At 38.4% G+C, this 17,364-nt stretch overlaps 1 protein-coding gene across 3 annotated transcripts in view; it reads right to left on the reverse strand.

Moving 5' to 3' along the window:
• Positions 1-210: 210 nt before the first annotated feature.
• The window catches only part of IYD (iodotyrosine deiodinase), a 66,064-nt gene continuing 48,910 nt past the window's right edge, over positions 211-17,364 (reverse strand). For 2 of the 3 annotated variants that reach the window (XM_072332574.1, XM_072332576.1), the window contains exons 6-10: positions 16,439-17,250; positions 7,006-7,200; positions 4,778-4,937; positions 2,850-3,006; positions 211-825 (exon numbers count right to left, since the gene is read on the reverse strand). In XM_072332574.1, the coding sequence (XP_072188675.1) occupies positions 643-825; positions 2,850-3,006; positions 4,778-4,937; positions 7,006-7,200; positions 16,439-16,619 (876 nt within the window). In that variant the 5' untranslated portion in view covers positions 16,620-17,250 and the 3' untranslated portion in view covers positions 211-642. The remainder of the gene's footprint in view (positions 826-2,849; positions 3,007-4,777; positions 4,938-7,005; positions 7,201-16,438; positions 17,251-17,364) is intronic. The other variant, XM_072332575.1, reaches the window with a different exon arrangement.

Below are 17,364 nucleotides of genomic sequence, written 5' to 3' on the forward strand. Positions count from 1 at the left end.
ACTACAGGGAAGTTTACTGAGTGCTGGTGCCAGGAGAGGTTCAGGTTCGGGAGTAGTCAGGCACTGGAACAGGCTGCCCAGGGAGGTGGTGGGTCACCATCACTGGAGGCATTCAAGAAATGTTTATATGTAGTACTGAGGGACATGGGTTAGCGGGGAAATACTGGTGGTAGGTGGACAGCTGGACTAGATAACCTTGGAGGTCTTTTCCATTTTTAATGATTCTGTGATATAAAACCTCCATTAAAATTATGAATTAAAAATAGCTGTTCAGTGGTAATCACAAAAATATAAGGAAAATATGTGTTCTAGTTCGGGGAAAGATTTGTCCTTACAGTGCATAAGAAAAATGAAATGATGAAGGTCATTTAAATGTTACTGCACTTGTCTCTTGGAATGACTGGTTAGGTTCATTGGTAACAATACCTGCTAAATGCACCATGCATGACTACTTGCTGCTGTTAGTAGAAGCAGGCACTGTGGTTACTAGCACTAAAAGGTGCACGGGTGTAAACAGCCAGAGCAGCAGTAATATGTGAGCATAAAAGCTGGGCATAATACGCAGGAAAAGCAACAACAACTTCAGTAGGCTGCTGCTTCCTAGCGGGCAGTAGGTTGTGCTCTCTCCTCGTGGCCCTGGGTTCACATCACCACCATGATGTCTTCTAATGGCTTTCGAGTCAGTGCAGGCACAGTGGCATCTTTCTTGGGATAGCCCACGGGGAGCAGCAAGAGCAGCTTCTCATTCACTGGGCGTTGGAGCAGTGCCCGCAGCTGGGGGCCACAGTTCAGGGGTGTGGTGGTCACCGTGTACAGACCGGCATTCTGCAAGGAGACAGGAGCAGAGTGAAACAAATGTGTGTGCTAGGTGGTTTTGTAATCATTATTCTCCTGAGACCTGTACATATTCTCATACTGACTAGCCCAGAAATAGTGCCTCATTACACTCTTCTGCAGGCTTTAGAACATCCCATTTACTCATTGTCTCAGCAGAGCCATGAAAGATGCCTATTTTGCCTACAGGGGAAAAAAAAACAACCAAACACAAACACAACAAAACCAGCATCCAGCATCTTTCCACTGCAGCAAGAGCCCAGGCTAATGGAAATAGCTCTGTTCTCTCACATACCTGTACTTTGCATAGCAGGAGTCTGCCTGTGGTGTGCATCATGACGGGGAACCTGTGGCTAAGTGAAGATGGGAGGCACTTGTGGAGCTTTCACTGGAATATCACTCCGTGGGGTTCATCACTCACACAGAAATGTTTTGGTTCTTAAACTCAGATTGTTGGCAGGAAGATCTCTTACAGCTTTCTGAATGTTTGTTCCTGCTCAAGTTCTGTACCTCACAGGGGTAGGAGATGCAGAGTCTGCCTCAGAACTTGTCATAGGAGTCTGTGACAAACATTCTGGCTTGCATCAGAAACCAAAAATAAGCCTGTGCATCACTCTGCCCTCATATGAAATCTCATTAAAAAAAGAAAAAAAGAAAAAAAGAAAAAAAAAAAAGTAAAATAAAAAGAGCTAAATAATCTGACAAATAAGAAAGAGCTGTGACACTATCCAAAAATCATGGCCACACAGCAGAGGTGCTTCTTGAGTGTTGTGCATGTGGATTTCAGTCTCTTCCTGCACGTAATGCAAAGCACATTGGTTGGCTTTGAGATACAAAAGGCAGGCACTGATACATGCACAGGCAATGTGCCTCTCATATTCAGTAGTATCTATGATCTTCTGAAGAGCTAATAGTAGTCCGTGGCACTGTGTCATTTAGTGTTGTCAATTAACTTTTAAGAGCTGGGGAAGAGGTAGCATTAAGGAGCCTAACAGTTGGTAGGGAGTCTCAGAAGTCCCACTTGATGGTGAGCTGGCAGAAAGTGGAGCTTTGTCGCTCCTACAGCTTCCAATTTAGGCACCTGTGACATAGTGCTGGTTCTGCCCTATTCCTTGTGCTTCCACTTTGCTGTCAGCTCTACAGGGAGAAAATAGAGGCTCCCGTGCAGCTGTGGAACAGCAGTACCCCCAGTGATGTGCATCTGCACTGCCCTCTTCTCAGACATCCCCTCCTGAAGATTCTCTTAAGGAACAACAATGCAGGCAGGGAAATGTCACTCAAAACAGAGTGAAGGAGAAATGGCAGTTCCATGTAGGGGACTGGCCTAATGCAAGAGATGGCAGCTTGCGGCTACCCTGCTGACAGTCCAAGCTAACAATCAGAATATCTTCACTGATTAAGTATATGTGTGAGTACATCAGATACATCAAGCAAAAGTGAGTGCTGAGAAACCACGGAGAAAATCCAACTGGTTGGTGTCAAGCATGCTGAGCTTTAGAAATCAGTACATTTTCAGAAATGTCTCAGAAAGACAGATTGAAATAGTACAGACTGTTCAGTAAAATATGTCCCCGATATTTTTTCCAGCATTGTGAACTAAATTGGTTCAGGGTCAAGCCATTTTTTAGAGGTTACTGAAAATGTGGTGCTGTACAGTCATACTTCGGTAACCTAAAGACCTTTGTCATCCCTGTTAACATAAAGCAGAAACTACATAAGGCAGAAACCACAGATGCTGAAGCCGGTGATAGGAGGACAATGATAACTCCAAAAGTAAGTTGCACTGCATTTTTCTTCTTCTTAAGAGTACTGACATTAGGAATCAGCACGGACAAGGGCCTATGTAGAGTAACTTTAAAGCTCAAAAACTAAGATATACTGTCAGGATTTGGACAGTCTGAAGGACTGAAAGTTAAAATCGAAATTTGATTCCATCCTTATTTTGGCAGAACAGTTTTGATATGTAATTGAAACCAATATAGTGACTTCTCAGTGCGTCAGTTCTGTCAACATACCTGCAGTGCAGCAAGCAGCATGCCACAGGCAATAGATACACTGATTTCATTGTAGTAGTGGGTCTTCTTTTTGCCATTTGGAAGCCTCCCATACACCTGCTTGAAAATAAGGATCAGATAGGGGGCAGTGTCCAAGTATTCTTTGATCCAGTTTGTTCTGCAAAAGAATATTTAGGACATTTATTTTGCAATTCTTTCACTTTCCCATAAGTCACATTTGCTATCTGCAAAGGTCCATTAAAGGTACGTGACAATTACAGCAGCAGGCTAAAACTTAAAACATATTCTATAGAGGATTAAGTATTATCAGCTTAAACAGAACCATTTCTGCAAAAAGTCTGAATAGAGTTCTGAGGTTTAACACATTCAACTGAGGAGCTGAAAAGTAGAATTGCAAAAAATAGGAGCTTGGTCTTGACCTCATATCTTTGAACTGGCCTCATGAGCATTAGTCCTTATGATGATTTCATTCCTCAAATTGTGCAGACCTGCAGCTCTACCTGTTGTCATCAATGCCAGCATTTTTGTGATTGCGGGGACAACAGCTGGCAGAAAAGATCAAAACTGTTTGGTCTAAGGTATAAACCTGAATATATTCCTACCACAAATGTTGCTATCCTGTTGCTGGATATTTCAGCCCTATAAGAATTTATTTGGTTCCCAGTTTGTTACTGTGGGAATATATACAGAAATAATGTCAGATTTAGTAGTGTTTTTTTGTTTGCTTTTTTTTAAGTTTATTTTGTACTTCTCTCATTCAAAACATAAAAAGTACTTCATTTTAGTAGTTTACATAGCATGTAATCACCTGGAAAAACCATGACAGAAAGAGAACAAATTAACCCTATAAAGCTCATGCATATGCTTCATTTGACAAGCCAAGACTCCCTATGTGTCTTCCCTTTATATGGAGTTAATCAAGTCAGAAAGGCATTTCAAAAAATTAAATACTGCATAATTCAACACTTGCATAAAGTCAAGCCTTGGGACTAGCACAGCCAAACACAAAATTCCTAACAACTTTGGGAGCTTCATGGCTTGGCAAACAACAGGAAAAAACAGGACTGAATTTTCTGGCAATACTGATTATATAGGAAAATAAAAATGACAAACTCAAATGCTTGGAAAAGTCTCGAAATGGAGAATGTGGAATCACTTTTATTCAACAGAATTTTATGGATCAGCCACCAAGGATCTACGCATATTTTTAGGTTTTTCTTGCCAATCTTATATCTTAAAAATATCTGAAAACAGAGAAGGAGGAAGGAAAGTAAAAGTATACTAGAAGAAATCAAGATACGCTTCTTTTATCATGTTAACTTTCTAGACTATGGTGCCTTCAATAAGATTCTCATTATCTTGAAAATCAAGACAAAGCCAAACAACAGAGAAGGGTGTTCTGAACAGTCAGATCCCTTATTTCATCCTTTTTCTGGTAAGACTGAAGCACAGAGTCATAACGAGTAGCCAGAATTAACATAAAGATAGTAAAAATAGAAACGCAACTCCTGCTGGGGTGAGGGAGCTCCAACTTTTCTCAGACAGGAGTTTGGGTGGAAGCCCAACTGAAAATTAGTATAAGGATCACAGTATAGACACTTTAGCACCACACTGGCAGGGACAGCCTCTGACCTCATCTTTATTCTTTCTCTGCAATCAGGAAGTGGGAAATGTTTACAGCTGCCCTTCTGTGCAGCACCAGAAAATGGGGGATGCTTAAGGAATAGAGAATAGAAAGAATACCTTTAAAACAAGATTGAAAAAATATATATCTTCACAGGTTTTATGTGGTGTTTGTTGTTGGTTTTCTTACTCAAAATAAATGCCAAAATACAAAAAGAAAAGCATGGATAAAACTCTCAGTGTAGTTTCCTCTAGACCAAAACACATCTCCTTCCAACACTCTTAACCAATTCATCTTTTCATACCTTAATCTCTTCAGGTCATTAACCCATCTATCTCCCATCCTTTTTTTGTAGTTTATTTCTTCTTCTTCTTCTACGATCTCCCGAATCTTATGTTTTAAATCTGGATCTTGCACTACCACAAAGGTCCAGGGCTCAGTGTGCGCTCCACTGGGTGAAGTACCTTAGTACAAGAATGGGAAAAGATGAAGAAGTGGCTGACAGAATTCTGGGAGAGGGTGTGCAGTGAGAGGTGTAAGTTCTTCCCTCTGGGCTTTCCACCATCAGAACAACGGGAAAGAAAAACTGATGAACTGGGAGAAAAGGACAGAGGTAAGTTCTAGCAGACAACCTCTGCATTTCTAAGTGTAAAATTCCATCCAGTGACTGAGGTTAGTCCTTTCAAATCGCCATTTAACAGTTAGGAAAAGTCGAGGATTTGTAAAAATTCATTTGTGTTCTTTATGATAAGGCAACATTGTGATGCAATATATGCATACAGCAATGTTAATGCAAATTATTATGCCCAAAGCAGCACATCATCTGAATATGCAACAAACTCAGAAGTGGTTTTAGCTGAAGGGCAAAGCTAATAGCTTTCAAGGAAAGAAGTCTAACCACCCGCAGGAATCTGTCACTGGCTGACGAATATGAGGAACTGCGCAATGCAGGCACCTGCCATATAGCATACAGGTTTGAATCTGCTGTCCCAAAGACAGCTGGTCTATGTACGTATTCAATCTCCACTTGCTCATTGAGCCTCAATCACTTTGACACTACTGGAGAATATTTTAAATGCTTAACAAATGAAAGTCAGAAGCTGAAGGATATAGTTGTCTGTGCAAGCTCACAGAGATATAGGGTAAAGAACACTGTTCAGATCTCTCTAGCTCCACACAAACACTTAAAAAAAATATTTGAAATTCTTGGATATGTGCTACATTTGCTCATGTGAGCACTGAATTCAGCTTGAGAAACCCTGAATAAGCAGCTTGAACTATTTATCCTTTATATTAAAATGTGTTTGTATCAAGAACCTCGTCTCTCCCTTGGGTTTGGATAAGAACTGATAACATTTATGTTTTGCATTGTTCTCTTTTCCTCTGCACAGCCCAAAGCTTTCAGGCTTACAAAGTACTTCATCTGTACTCCAGGCTTGTTCACGTTGGTGCATTTGCTAAAACATGTTCAGTGTTCTAATGACTCCCAGCTAATTAGAGGAAGATGGAGTCTCGTTACAGTGCAGTAACAAAGCTGATTACAGTTTTAAAGAGAAAACAATGCACCTCAAATGCTAAGAATCTCCTTATTAATAATCCTATTAAAGTCTATTGAACTTTCCTCCAAGGTAGCTTATGAATATTGTTCTGTGCTAACAGAGGCAAGTTCACAGAATTAAGATAAACGACGAGTATCAGGCACGCTACTGGCTGAAGTCAGTGTTACTAAAGCAGAGATGGGATTAGACGAGAACATTACAGTGATGATCTGAAACATGAGTTCTCAAAAAGATGAAAATTTATATCTGATCCTCAGCCAAACTATGCTCAAGGTCCTCTGCATACATCCCAGTCATGCAGCAGGGCCCTGGCAATGATACTGGAAAGATTGGAAAAGATTTATTTTTGCTCTTAAAAGGAAACTTTTTTAAAAAGTTTCCTTTTAAAATAAAAAAATAAAATAAAAAAATATTTTTAAAAATAAAATAAATTCTTAAAAAAAAAAAAAAAAATCTTAACCATTTACATTATCTGGAATGTTTCCCACATCCGAATCAAGCTCTTAAGTTTATCTGCGGAAAAACAACAATAACCAGAAAATATGTGATGAATATCACGAGGAATGAAATTTGAAAGCACATGAAGTACACATGATTTGATGCTTTTTTGAGAGCAAACACTTCAGTGTTCCTATCTGAAATATATGTCACTGAAATGCATTTAACTTCTAATAAAAATTAACTTTAAAAGCTTAAAAATGAGATATTTTTTCACGTTTTTGATTTCTTTTTTCCCTTTCAGGGACATTAAAACTATAAAAGAAGTGCTCCAAACAAGTCCCTGACATACATTCATTGAAGCTGATTAATTTCCAAGCAATCAATCAGTGCTTACTCTTTATGGCTTCAGATGAGTCTAGAAGACCACAATCCAAGTGCCAATTCCCTTGGCTTTTTCATATCACTTTTACGCAGTGGAACAGCCATAGTGAAGGTTGTTTTTTTTTCAGACTTTGAAGAATGCAGTACCTACCTGCTGTTCTGATGACATTATCAATAACCTCCCTGGGGACTGATTCATCACTGAGAAACCTGACAGACCGCCTCTTATTGAGAAGTTCATAAAATGACCATGACCTTTCAACCATTTCAGCCTCAGAGTAGCGCTCTGCAACGAAGGGGACATGGGGAACATTTTCATCAAGTCCTTGCCACTCTTCATCATTCTCTGCAAGAAAATAAAAGCAGTTAGGGATTGTTTTTTTAACTGGAGAACACTGAAGTCTTTGACGTTCACTGACATAATGCACTTTGGTCTGTATTGACATACACTGCACTTCTACACTACTGAAAAGCCAAAGTCTGAGGTTCCCATTGACACACCTCATTGATCCCAAGCTCCAGCTAACATGAAAACTTTGTTTAAATACCAAGAGGCAGAAGAAAACTGGCTGTAGCAACTGTGATCCAGGAAGAAGCTACATCCTTTAGCTCTACAGTCTGCAAGTAATCCTGTAAAAGTGGATTATAAGCTGAAACAAAAGTGAAAAGGTGGGCAGCTTTTGAGCCCACTTTTCTCTGTAAGCAAATCTGAACACATATGTGCATCCCCAAGCAGTCTAATAAGAAAAAAGAAAAATCAATTAAATTACTGAAGTTAAGAAGAGAGCTTAACTGTCAAGATATTTAAGATTTCCTCTGAAGAACTGAATGTCATCTTCTTCCTATGTTCATGTTTCATAGGCTATGTGCAAATGGGACTTTGTGGTTACGTTCTTTGGTTTCAAGGGACCTTCAGCAAAAGGGGCAGTGGGTAATAGGCATCTATACTTAGGATAACATATCAAACACGGAGTATTGTGTTTCTTGTTTTTAATTTAAGAAACTGGAATGGTTCCTAATTTCACTGAAATTAAGCATTCCTTTTATTTTTTAATAACATAAAATACATTTTCTACTCTTTCTGAAATCTATTTTTTTTTTTCTCCTCTGTGTTCCTAGAATTAACAGTGGCATTTTTTGCCAGTATGACATGAAAGTTAAAAGCATTTAAATTGTGCATTTCTGCTAGTCGATAGTATTGAGCAATCTGCTGCAGAGGGCTGAGTCAGGAAAAAATATTCCAGTGTTTTTCCACTTGCCATTAGGCTGTTATTTCAAAATCACAGTAGTCTTCAATGCAAATTCAAACAGCAGCTAATTCTGTGCTTTTGTAGTATGCAGTTGCTTTAGAGACCAGGCTGATTTTTGTTAATTTTATAAATACCAGTGAAATATTCACAAGCGTGGCTTGTGCAAGGGGATGCAATATATTCAGTTGCACATGTTGAACCTAAGCAGAGATTCTGAACTCCCTATAACATATTTTTCATTTTATATACAGATAAGTCACCCAAAAAACTTTGTTCCTTTTAGCATTTCATAGCTGCAATAGTCATGCTCAGTCAAGCCTGCAAGGCTACAGGGCAATAGGAAGCAGAGTGAAGTTGTAAAAATTATTTTGTGGGAATCTTAAGCACTCAAACTGGAGAAAACAAAAAACAAACAAAACAAAACAAAAAAAAAAAAAAAAGGGAAGAGGATGTTTTTTTTCTAGCATTCCCTTTGTGTTCTACATGTATTACAGTAGATTATTTATTATCCAAATAGCAACTAGCTGGCTAGAATTTGCTCTTTGCTAGGATCCTGATAACCTCCTTCAGAATTATCACACACCTCCTTTTTGCTGCTCCTCCTCCAAACTCAGTGAAGGGAATACCACTGCATTACAAAGGCTATATTTACACTGTACTGGGAAGTAACCTGGACCAGGAGGGTTACAGAGATATTACACTTCTTTGATACAGCCAGGATACAAAAACTTGCAAGTTTGGGGTGCATGAATTATCTCAGAATCTCCTCTTGAAGGATTTATAGGCCTGAAAGTTAGATCGCTGCCTGCAGTGGCCTCTCAAAATCCATCTTATGTATACAGGTACTTCTGATATAACCAACATACGCATTGCTGAACTGAGAATTAAAAGTAACACGGACTGACACACATCCTAATTATATCTATAAGCACTTACATAAGGAGTTTCTAAATGGGAAAAATGTTGTCTTTATGATAACAAAAAACTCATTAGCTGAGGTTATGTGTGTGTATCATAAGGCAGAATGTGACTAGAAAACAATACTGAATTTATACCAGTACTCTGTAGTGACCATTCCTATTCATTTCCTAAGCTTACAATGTTAAGTGTCCTGAGAAATCACAGAATCACAGAATTGTAGGGGTTGGAAGGGACCTCTTGAGATCATCGAGTCCAACCCCCAAATGGGAATATGATACTTCGAGTCTATCTATAATAACTTATATTACTTTCTTTACTAGGAGAGTGGTGAGGTCCTGGAACAGGCTGCCCAGGGATGTTGTGGACTCCCGATCCCTGGATGTGTTCAAGGCCAGGTTGGATGGGGCCCTGGGTAACCTGATCTACTAAACATGGAAGTTTGGTGGCCCTGCCAGGCAGGGGGGTTGGAGCTTCATGATCCTTGAGGTCCCTTCCAACCCAGGTCATTCTGTGATTCTGTGAACTTAGAAATGTTCAATAAAAACTTAGCCCCAACAGCTCTTATGTGCTCACATTATTTACTTCCGTATGATGAGGTTTTAGCAAGATTCAGAAAGCATGAAATAACATACATGCGATGCACCATAGCTTCTTTTTTTTTCTGGTGATGGAAACTTTACAGTTTAACATTTGCTCCTGGGCTTATCCAAGCCCTTCTTGGACATCTCCTTTTCTACTATTATTTCAAAATAATCAAAAATCTTTTTGGGTCAGAGATACGGAAACCAGTCGATAAACTACTGAAACCTGTACAAAAGAGGTTTGTCAAGTAGGAGTTTAAGGCTGGAGGAAATCTGTGTAATCTCTGTACCTGATTTTGAAACATGAGGAAAGTCGAGTAAATGATAAACCACAAATGTCAAAGAACAGAAAGATCAAATTAACTGTATAGATGAGGAGAGTAGTTAGAAAGTTGACTCAGACAATGTACTTAATTCAAAGAGCATGTTACTCATGCACATTTGAATGCCAAGACAGCGAACTGGAAGAGCAATCAGTGCCTGTATCAGACACAGAATCATATCTCATTTAAAACAAGACAGACCAGGGAGAGAAGAATCAAGCAACACTAGCAGTATCCACTTGGACGTGTTCAGGAAACATTAACAGAACTGATGTGGTAGATTGGAAAGAAATATAAAAGTGATATATTTAAAACAAGGGTAGCTTTTTCAGATGCACTGCCTTCTGGGATAGCATGAAACATACAAGAAGTTCTCAAAGTCACATTTGAATTAGGACACATCTTTAAGAGCAACATTGCCTTAATTGTGTCATTACTGTGACGTATATGGTGGAAGCATGGCTTCCTAATTATTAGACTGAAGAGAAAATATAGAATAGTACTAGAAACCATGCTTCTCAGACAAAGCATTTAATTCTTTCATCTGTTCTTTTCATTCCACAGTGACAAACTTAGCTTTGGTTTCAGTGAGGGGAAAGACCTTTATTTTAAAAAGTGCCCCTGCACTGAGATTATCAGTTAATTCAATTTAATTGTCTACGTGACAAATTAAGGCAACAAAAGCTTCTAATCTGGGGAAAGTAAAAGATTAAGAAAAAATAAGTTGAACAACTCAGATTGAAAAACCCAGGGATAAGAAATCAGAGGCATTTGGCAATTCTTCATATCAGAGGTATAAAATTCATCTCAGGTGTAACTGGTTGAATAAAAATATCAAGTAAATGATGTACAGGCAGCTAAGAATAGAAGTAAAGCAAGTTAGAAAGTATAAAACTTGCAGTATTACCAAAGGTAAAGCTGAGTTAAAATTTTTAGGTTTATTTTCCTGGATTTTTTTTTCCTTGTAAGTAGAAGAAAAGCAGCTACTCCATGGCCAAGATGGTTTGGCATAGTAATAACATGGCCAGGAAAGAGAAATAAGGCATATATTTTCAAAGACATTGAACATGTGACAAGGGTGAGATGCCTGGAAAGAACGAATGTTTAAGAAGCACCATATCTAACTATCTAATTTAAAATATCTAATTTAGAATTGTAAGCAAAAATGCGGTGGAATGCACTAAAATGGGAATGCTGGCTGAGGCAGAAGAAGTACCTAGAAGTGGCAGAACTGACACATAAAATTGAAATTCTCCTGGAAATTTTTTTACACCATAAAATAATCTATTATTTATTCCATTCTACCATGTGTCTACCATTCATTCTTAGCAGTTAATGTCATCCATATGCTAAGCTAAAAACATTATCAACACCATCTGTTTGGTGCACACTCTCTATATCTTTAATGGCTATGTTTGGACATATTCCTGTTTGTATGGTCACATTATATAATACCACAAGTGTCTTGTTTATATTCATGTATATTCCTTCATTTGATGGACAACAGACTTCCTGCTAGTCATTCAACTCTCTTGTTAGACACAATCTCAACATTCCCACAAACGCTATTCTGTTGTACATCTCCAACAGTCATTGGGCTTCTTTCAAGCAAACCTGAAAAGATTCTGGCTTAGATATCCCAAGTGAAATCTCATAATAGATGTGTCCTTTGGATACATTTTAGAATGATGTTTGTTTTCTTACAAGAATTTCACAAGGAAATTTAAAATCAGCCTACAAATAATGAAATAAATTTTGTCTTGGTTTGAAGGAAACACATTTACTATGAGTTTCTAATAGTATAAACTCACACTGAGTACAATGACTTATTGTTTAATTTTTGCTGGCTGTTTATTTTGTCCAGTGATACTTTTATGTGTTACTGGCTTTCATTTTTATATCATTAAAAAATTTCACTTGTACACTGCTTGAAATGACTTTATGAAAGGCTACAGGGTAATATTAACAATTGATTCTGACACAGATCATTGAAAAACATCACCACTAACTTCAGTCTAGACTAAAGTGTTTGCTTTTCAAACTAGCTCTTTCAGTTTATTCTCTAAGGAATTGCTTCCTACATTTAGAATTTCTATGATATGATGCACAGAATGTAATAACATGCATATAAAGAAAGGCTGTGGACCTTTGTATCTAAAGCGCTGTACAAATGACCCTGTGCTTCTTTGCATGATTGATGGCAGACTGCTACATAATCTGCCACTATAGGAATCTCATTAACAAATCCAATCCTGAACTGAATGTGTTGCTAAACGTAAGTTAAAGGAGATGGAGTGCCTTACTTGAGAGATGCAAATAGTTGTTAGTAAGGTGAGCCTGGAATCATAGAATCACGTAGGTTGGAAAATACCTTACAGATCATCAAGTCCAACCATGACCTAACCACACTGCCCGAACTCTAACAACCCTCCACTAATGTCCCTGAGCACCACATCCAAACAGTTTTTAAACACATTCAGGGATGGTGACTCATCTGCTTCCCTGGGGAGCCTATTCCAGTGCTTAACAACCCTTTCTGTAAAGAAATTTCCCATGATATCCAACATAAACTTAGCCTGATGCAACTTGAGGCTATTTCCCCTCATCCTGTCACCAGTGAGAAGTGACCAACCCCACTCTCACTGAAAGCACCTTTCAGGTATTGGAAGAGAGCAATAAGGATCAGCGATCTTAACCAAAAGAAGCATTGAACAGGAGAGACAGACCTTGGAAGAAAGAAGTTAGTAAGATAGCATTGGGAAAGTAAATTCAAGCCATAAAACAGTTACATAAGGCTTCTTAAGTACTTCAGACCAATGAACTATTTCATAAAGTGAATAAATGCTGGTTTATCTAGTATATGAAAAACTGTGAGCCAATCTGATTGTCGTCTATAAACCACAGGAAGGTTATGACTTTTCTTCCCAGCCCTGGAAATGTATCCTAGGAACAAACAAAAGAGGATGGAGCAATAAACAGTGGGTATAGGCAAAGGTTAGACAGCAGGCAGAGGAAAATTTTTAACCTACGACATGAGGTTCTAAAATAACATTCTAGCAAGGAATGAAAATGAGATCAAGTTTTGACTTCAATCAGCTAATGACAAAGACTGAAGCATCAGCAGGGAGATAAACACAATGAAGTGTGATGTCCATGTAAGTCTTGTGTTCCTAAATCACACAAAGAATGAACTGTCACTAATTTGGAAAATGAAATTTCTGCTACCTCACTCATGTCAATAGTATTAAAATTGAAAGATATGGGGAACCTTTGAAATACATCAAAAGTGAGAGAGGTCCATTATAAGAAATATCATAAGCAATAAACACTGAAGTTTGTGAAGAGATGAAACATTTGGGCCTTCGCACATGGCTTTATATTTTTTACAAACATTACCAAGCAAAGTCCACACAATTAAACACACAGCAATAAAATCCCTTTGCTAATGTTCTCTGCAGCTGATCCTCAGTATAATAAGGTTGCAAATAAAATTAATTCTGATCCTCCACAACACTGTAAATTGGCTCTGTATTTACCTTACCCATTAATGTTATTGATCTGAATATATGACCCAGAAAGTGACTTGTTTGTTCCTGATTTGAGACAGACGTATTGTAGTAATTAACTAGGTAAGGACTCCCTGGACTGAATAATTTCTACAAGTTGCCTTTGCGACCACCTAGATCTAATTGTGTAAAACAGAAGCCATGGGAGATTAGGTACCACCATTTTGGAATCAGATGCCCAGCACTCGGAGAAAGCCCTCATGGCTCATGCTTCAAGATAAGGCCAAAGAAATGTGTTTTTAATCTATGTTTAAATGGCAATTAGACAAGACCTAGTACAAGATACAGCCACACATACAGACCATTTGTACTAATCCACAGCGTGACAGTCCCTCATTCTGGATCTCATAAATGAAGGAAGAAGATATAGAACATATGGAGACACAAACAAACCTGAAGTACTTCCAGCTAATAACCTACTGATTGAATGCTTGCCACTTAACCAAGGAACTGTGTTTCTGGCTGCTCTGAGAAACATCTTTCTCTTCAGTGGCTGAAAGCATAACAAAGACAGGCTTGGGAGCACCTGGGACTCGCTCTTCTGCTATTCACTGCCATTAAGTGGCTCTACTGAGCCCATGCAAGCAGATCAGCTAATTGCACCTAAAGCTCCAGTGCCCAAAGGTTTGCCCCTATGAGGAGAAACATTCCCTGCTGGTGCCACTTGAAGGAAGGTTTACAATGCTGGTGATGCCTGAGCAAGCTCAGTGCTTTCCTAAGGAGGTGCAAGGTGTACCCTGCCCCTTGAAGTGTTTCAGAAATGTACAAGGGCTGCACAGTATTAGGCTTCTTCATTCCCTTGGTAAAGTGCCCTTTACTCATGGCCAAGTATAAAAAAACTTGGTATTTAGCTGCATTTTCCCATTAGGGGGCTATACAAAATTCAGCTTGTTTACCTAAAGCAGCCTTGGGTTCCAGTTTTGCACAAGAACTTAAAAATGCTTCACCTAATCTACCTCATTTTTTTTTCCAGAGGAGCTACCTTTTTAAGCACAAGCCAACTTGAGACATTTAAGTAGAAGTGAGTTTTTCTAATAAAGAAACATTAGTGAAGTAGTAGGATTTGCATGACAGATGAAACATTCCCTACTGTTCAGGAAAAAAAACCCTCTGTTTGCATTCCATGTTTCCATTTTGGCAGCTGCTGTGGTCAGTGACAATTTGTACACTGACAACAAGGTGAACTTGTTTGATCATTTATTATGTCATGAGCTGAATAACAGATCCCTTCTGAGACAGTCATATGCTTTTCTCACTTAGTCTGGACTTTTTCCAGTTCAGGAAAACCTTCACCAAGCATGGTGCAATTTCTTCATATTACCTGGAAATAAAAGACTTGCCCGTTATGCAAATGTCTTGGCTTTAAATCACATAACATTAAGGGAAAGATAATTATTTCTTGTTAAAACAACATAGCAAGAAAGTCTAATCTAATGTTGCATTACATGGTGCACTGAGAGTGGTTTTACTTAAAGTCTTCTTTAGCAATGGCATAGAATTGTACCTACCTATGAAGTTATAAACTGTTTATAACTAGTACAATTTTGAATTTAGCACCTGCATTAGATAGGAGGAAAAAAACAAAGACAAATAAAAACAACATTTTGTATATGGAGCTATAGTATTGAAGGTCCTCATTAAAGGCTAATATGTTTGTTTACTCAAGGGATCTACATTTTTAGACTGACAGAAACAGCTGTAGTCATAAATGTCACAATGATAACTTACAGAATTTTCACTTGAACTACCCACAGGAATTTTAATTTGCAACAGTTTAAGAGAACTGGTAAGCCATTAGAAAAGGGAAATACAGGACAGTTTTGTATAGGGTTTGTTTTGCATTGCAGAAAGGAAGGCATGACACGTGAACTAACTTTTAAGTAGATGTGTAGTCAACATGGTTTAAAACGTTCCAAGTATCAACTATTTCTGGAAACTGATACAGAACGCTAACTCAAACCACAGTGAACACTAAGAAGCAGAGAGAAATAATGCTTGTCAGAAATAGGTATATGTACAGAAAACAATATGAGGTACAAGATTCCAAGAAAATGACTACATTAATGTGTCATTATGGGAGAGACAGAGAAAAAAAAAAGTCTTTGAAACTGGCATGAGTGAATAAGCTGTATTAATTTTAAGTTTAAAAACTTCATAGGAACAGAACCAGGTAGGTTTTTATATCACAAAGAAATGAAAGGAGATTATGAAGGATAATGAACAAGCAAAAAGAAGAAATTTTATGCTCATACATTTTATGCTCATACGTTTGTCCAAGATGCGAATTGGGAACAACTACTGCAAGAAAAGTTGTTCTATCTGCAGCTTCAAATATGCTGTTGGGTGAACAGAGATCAGTGTCATCACTATTGCTATTGTTCTTAAAAATCTGACTCAACATAGCTCCGAAAATGATCCCCATTCTAAACCAGCTAAAATTCTTATGGACATTTGTAACTGTAACAAAATTACTTCCCTTTTTTTTCCTGGGGGAGTTGAAAAATACATACTATGCCATGTAGCTCATGTAGGTAAAGCAGGATGAGGTGTCTTTCGGGGATAGCCTACAGACAGAAGCTCTCTCCTCCCAGAGTTCCTCATCCTAGGAAGAAATTGTAGCAATATCCCCTTTCTTTCTTGCAATCCCCACAGAATCCCTCTTAGATCTGAGATCTGCTGGGCATGGGGCAGACAACAAACTCTGAAAATACATTTTCTTCTTGCACTCTGACATATGGACTCTAAATGAAACAGATTAACACCAAGAGGGACAAGACACCAGAATAGCCTTGTTCCATCATGTTGACAAGCTCAGGGTACAGTAGCAGCATAGCACTATGCATTTCTATGAAAGTGGAGAAGTCCAGAAGTCCAGCATCTCCATTCTTATTAGCAGACCAAATTCAAGCAACAAAATCGCTCAGTTGGATAAGACTTTCTTACCTTCTTCCTCTAAGTGGTGATCAGTGCCATCTCTTAGATCTTCATCCACCCATGGGCGAGATATGGGCTTACTTCTAGTGTCACGTTTTTCCTTTTCTCTATTAGTCTTCTTCAGTATTACCCCAATCAAAACACACATAATTGCTATGAAGACTGGGGTTAAAGAGGAAAAGAATGCCATGACTACAGATATGTGGAGACTTCCTTCCAAGTTCAAGTTTCTCTTCTGAAAAGGAAAAGATGAAATGGGAAGCACAGAACGGCACTAAGCAGAAAGGGGTGGACCCAAGGCTCACTCCTTGACCCTATCTCACTTCTGCTTTTCAGCCACTGCCCCCACAGCCTCCTATGATCTTCTGTGGTTAAGCAGACCCAGATATAGCTATTTTGAAGTAAAAATGTAACAACATTACTTACAAAGAACTAGCAGAGGCACTGACCACGTACAAACACATAAATGCTGACACTTGCAAAATAAATAAAAAGATCTTCCAAAATCCCAGCCTAAGGCAAAACACTCCTTCCCCTTATTTTTTCAGTTACAGTGATCCCAGTAATCTTGCTTGTAACAAGTATGAGAAAGAGCCAAGTAGGAATGTGACTTTTAGAAACTGATGACATCTCTTCAATGTTTAACTCAGAATACTTAGTAATATTACACGGTTCCCAGGAAATCAGAGTATCACCAAGCAAATACAGGCTTGCAGTGCCACCCTCGGCTGTGTAAACAGGTCATTACAACAGACAGACGAAGTGGTAGCATGAAGTATGAATAAGATTGTCCACAGAACCCCATATCTCTTCTGGATGATCTGGGGAAAAAAAAAGAAAAAAAGAAAAAGAATTTAGGGAATAAAAGTAAGAATGATCTGAAGGCTGGAAATCTATGCTGTGGTGAGTTTTAAAACTGTGACTCAGTTATCTTA

Source organism: Excalfactoria chinensis, chromosome 3 (genome assembly GCF_039878825.1).
Source record: "Excalfactoria chinensis isolate bCotChi1 chromosome 3, bCotChi1.hap2, whole genome shotgun sequence".
NCBI lineage: Eukaryota > Metazoa > Chordata > Aves > Galliformes > Phasianidae > Excalfactoria > Excalfactoria chinensis.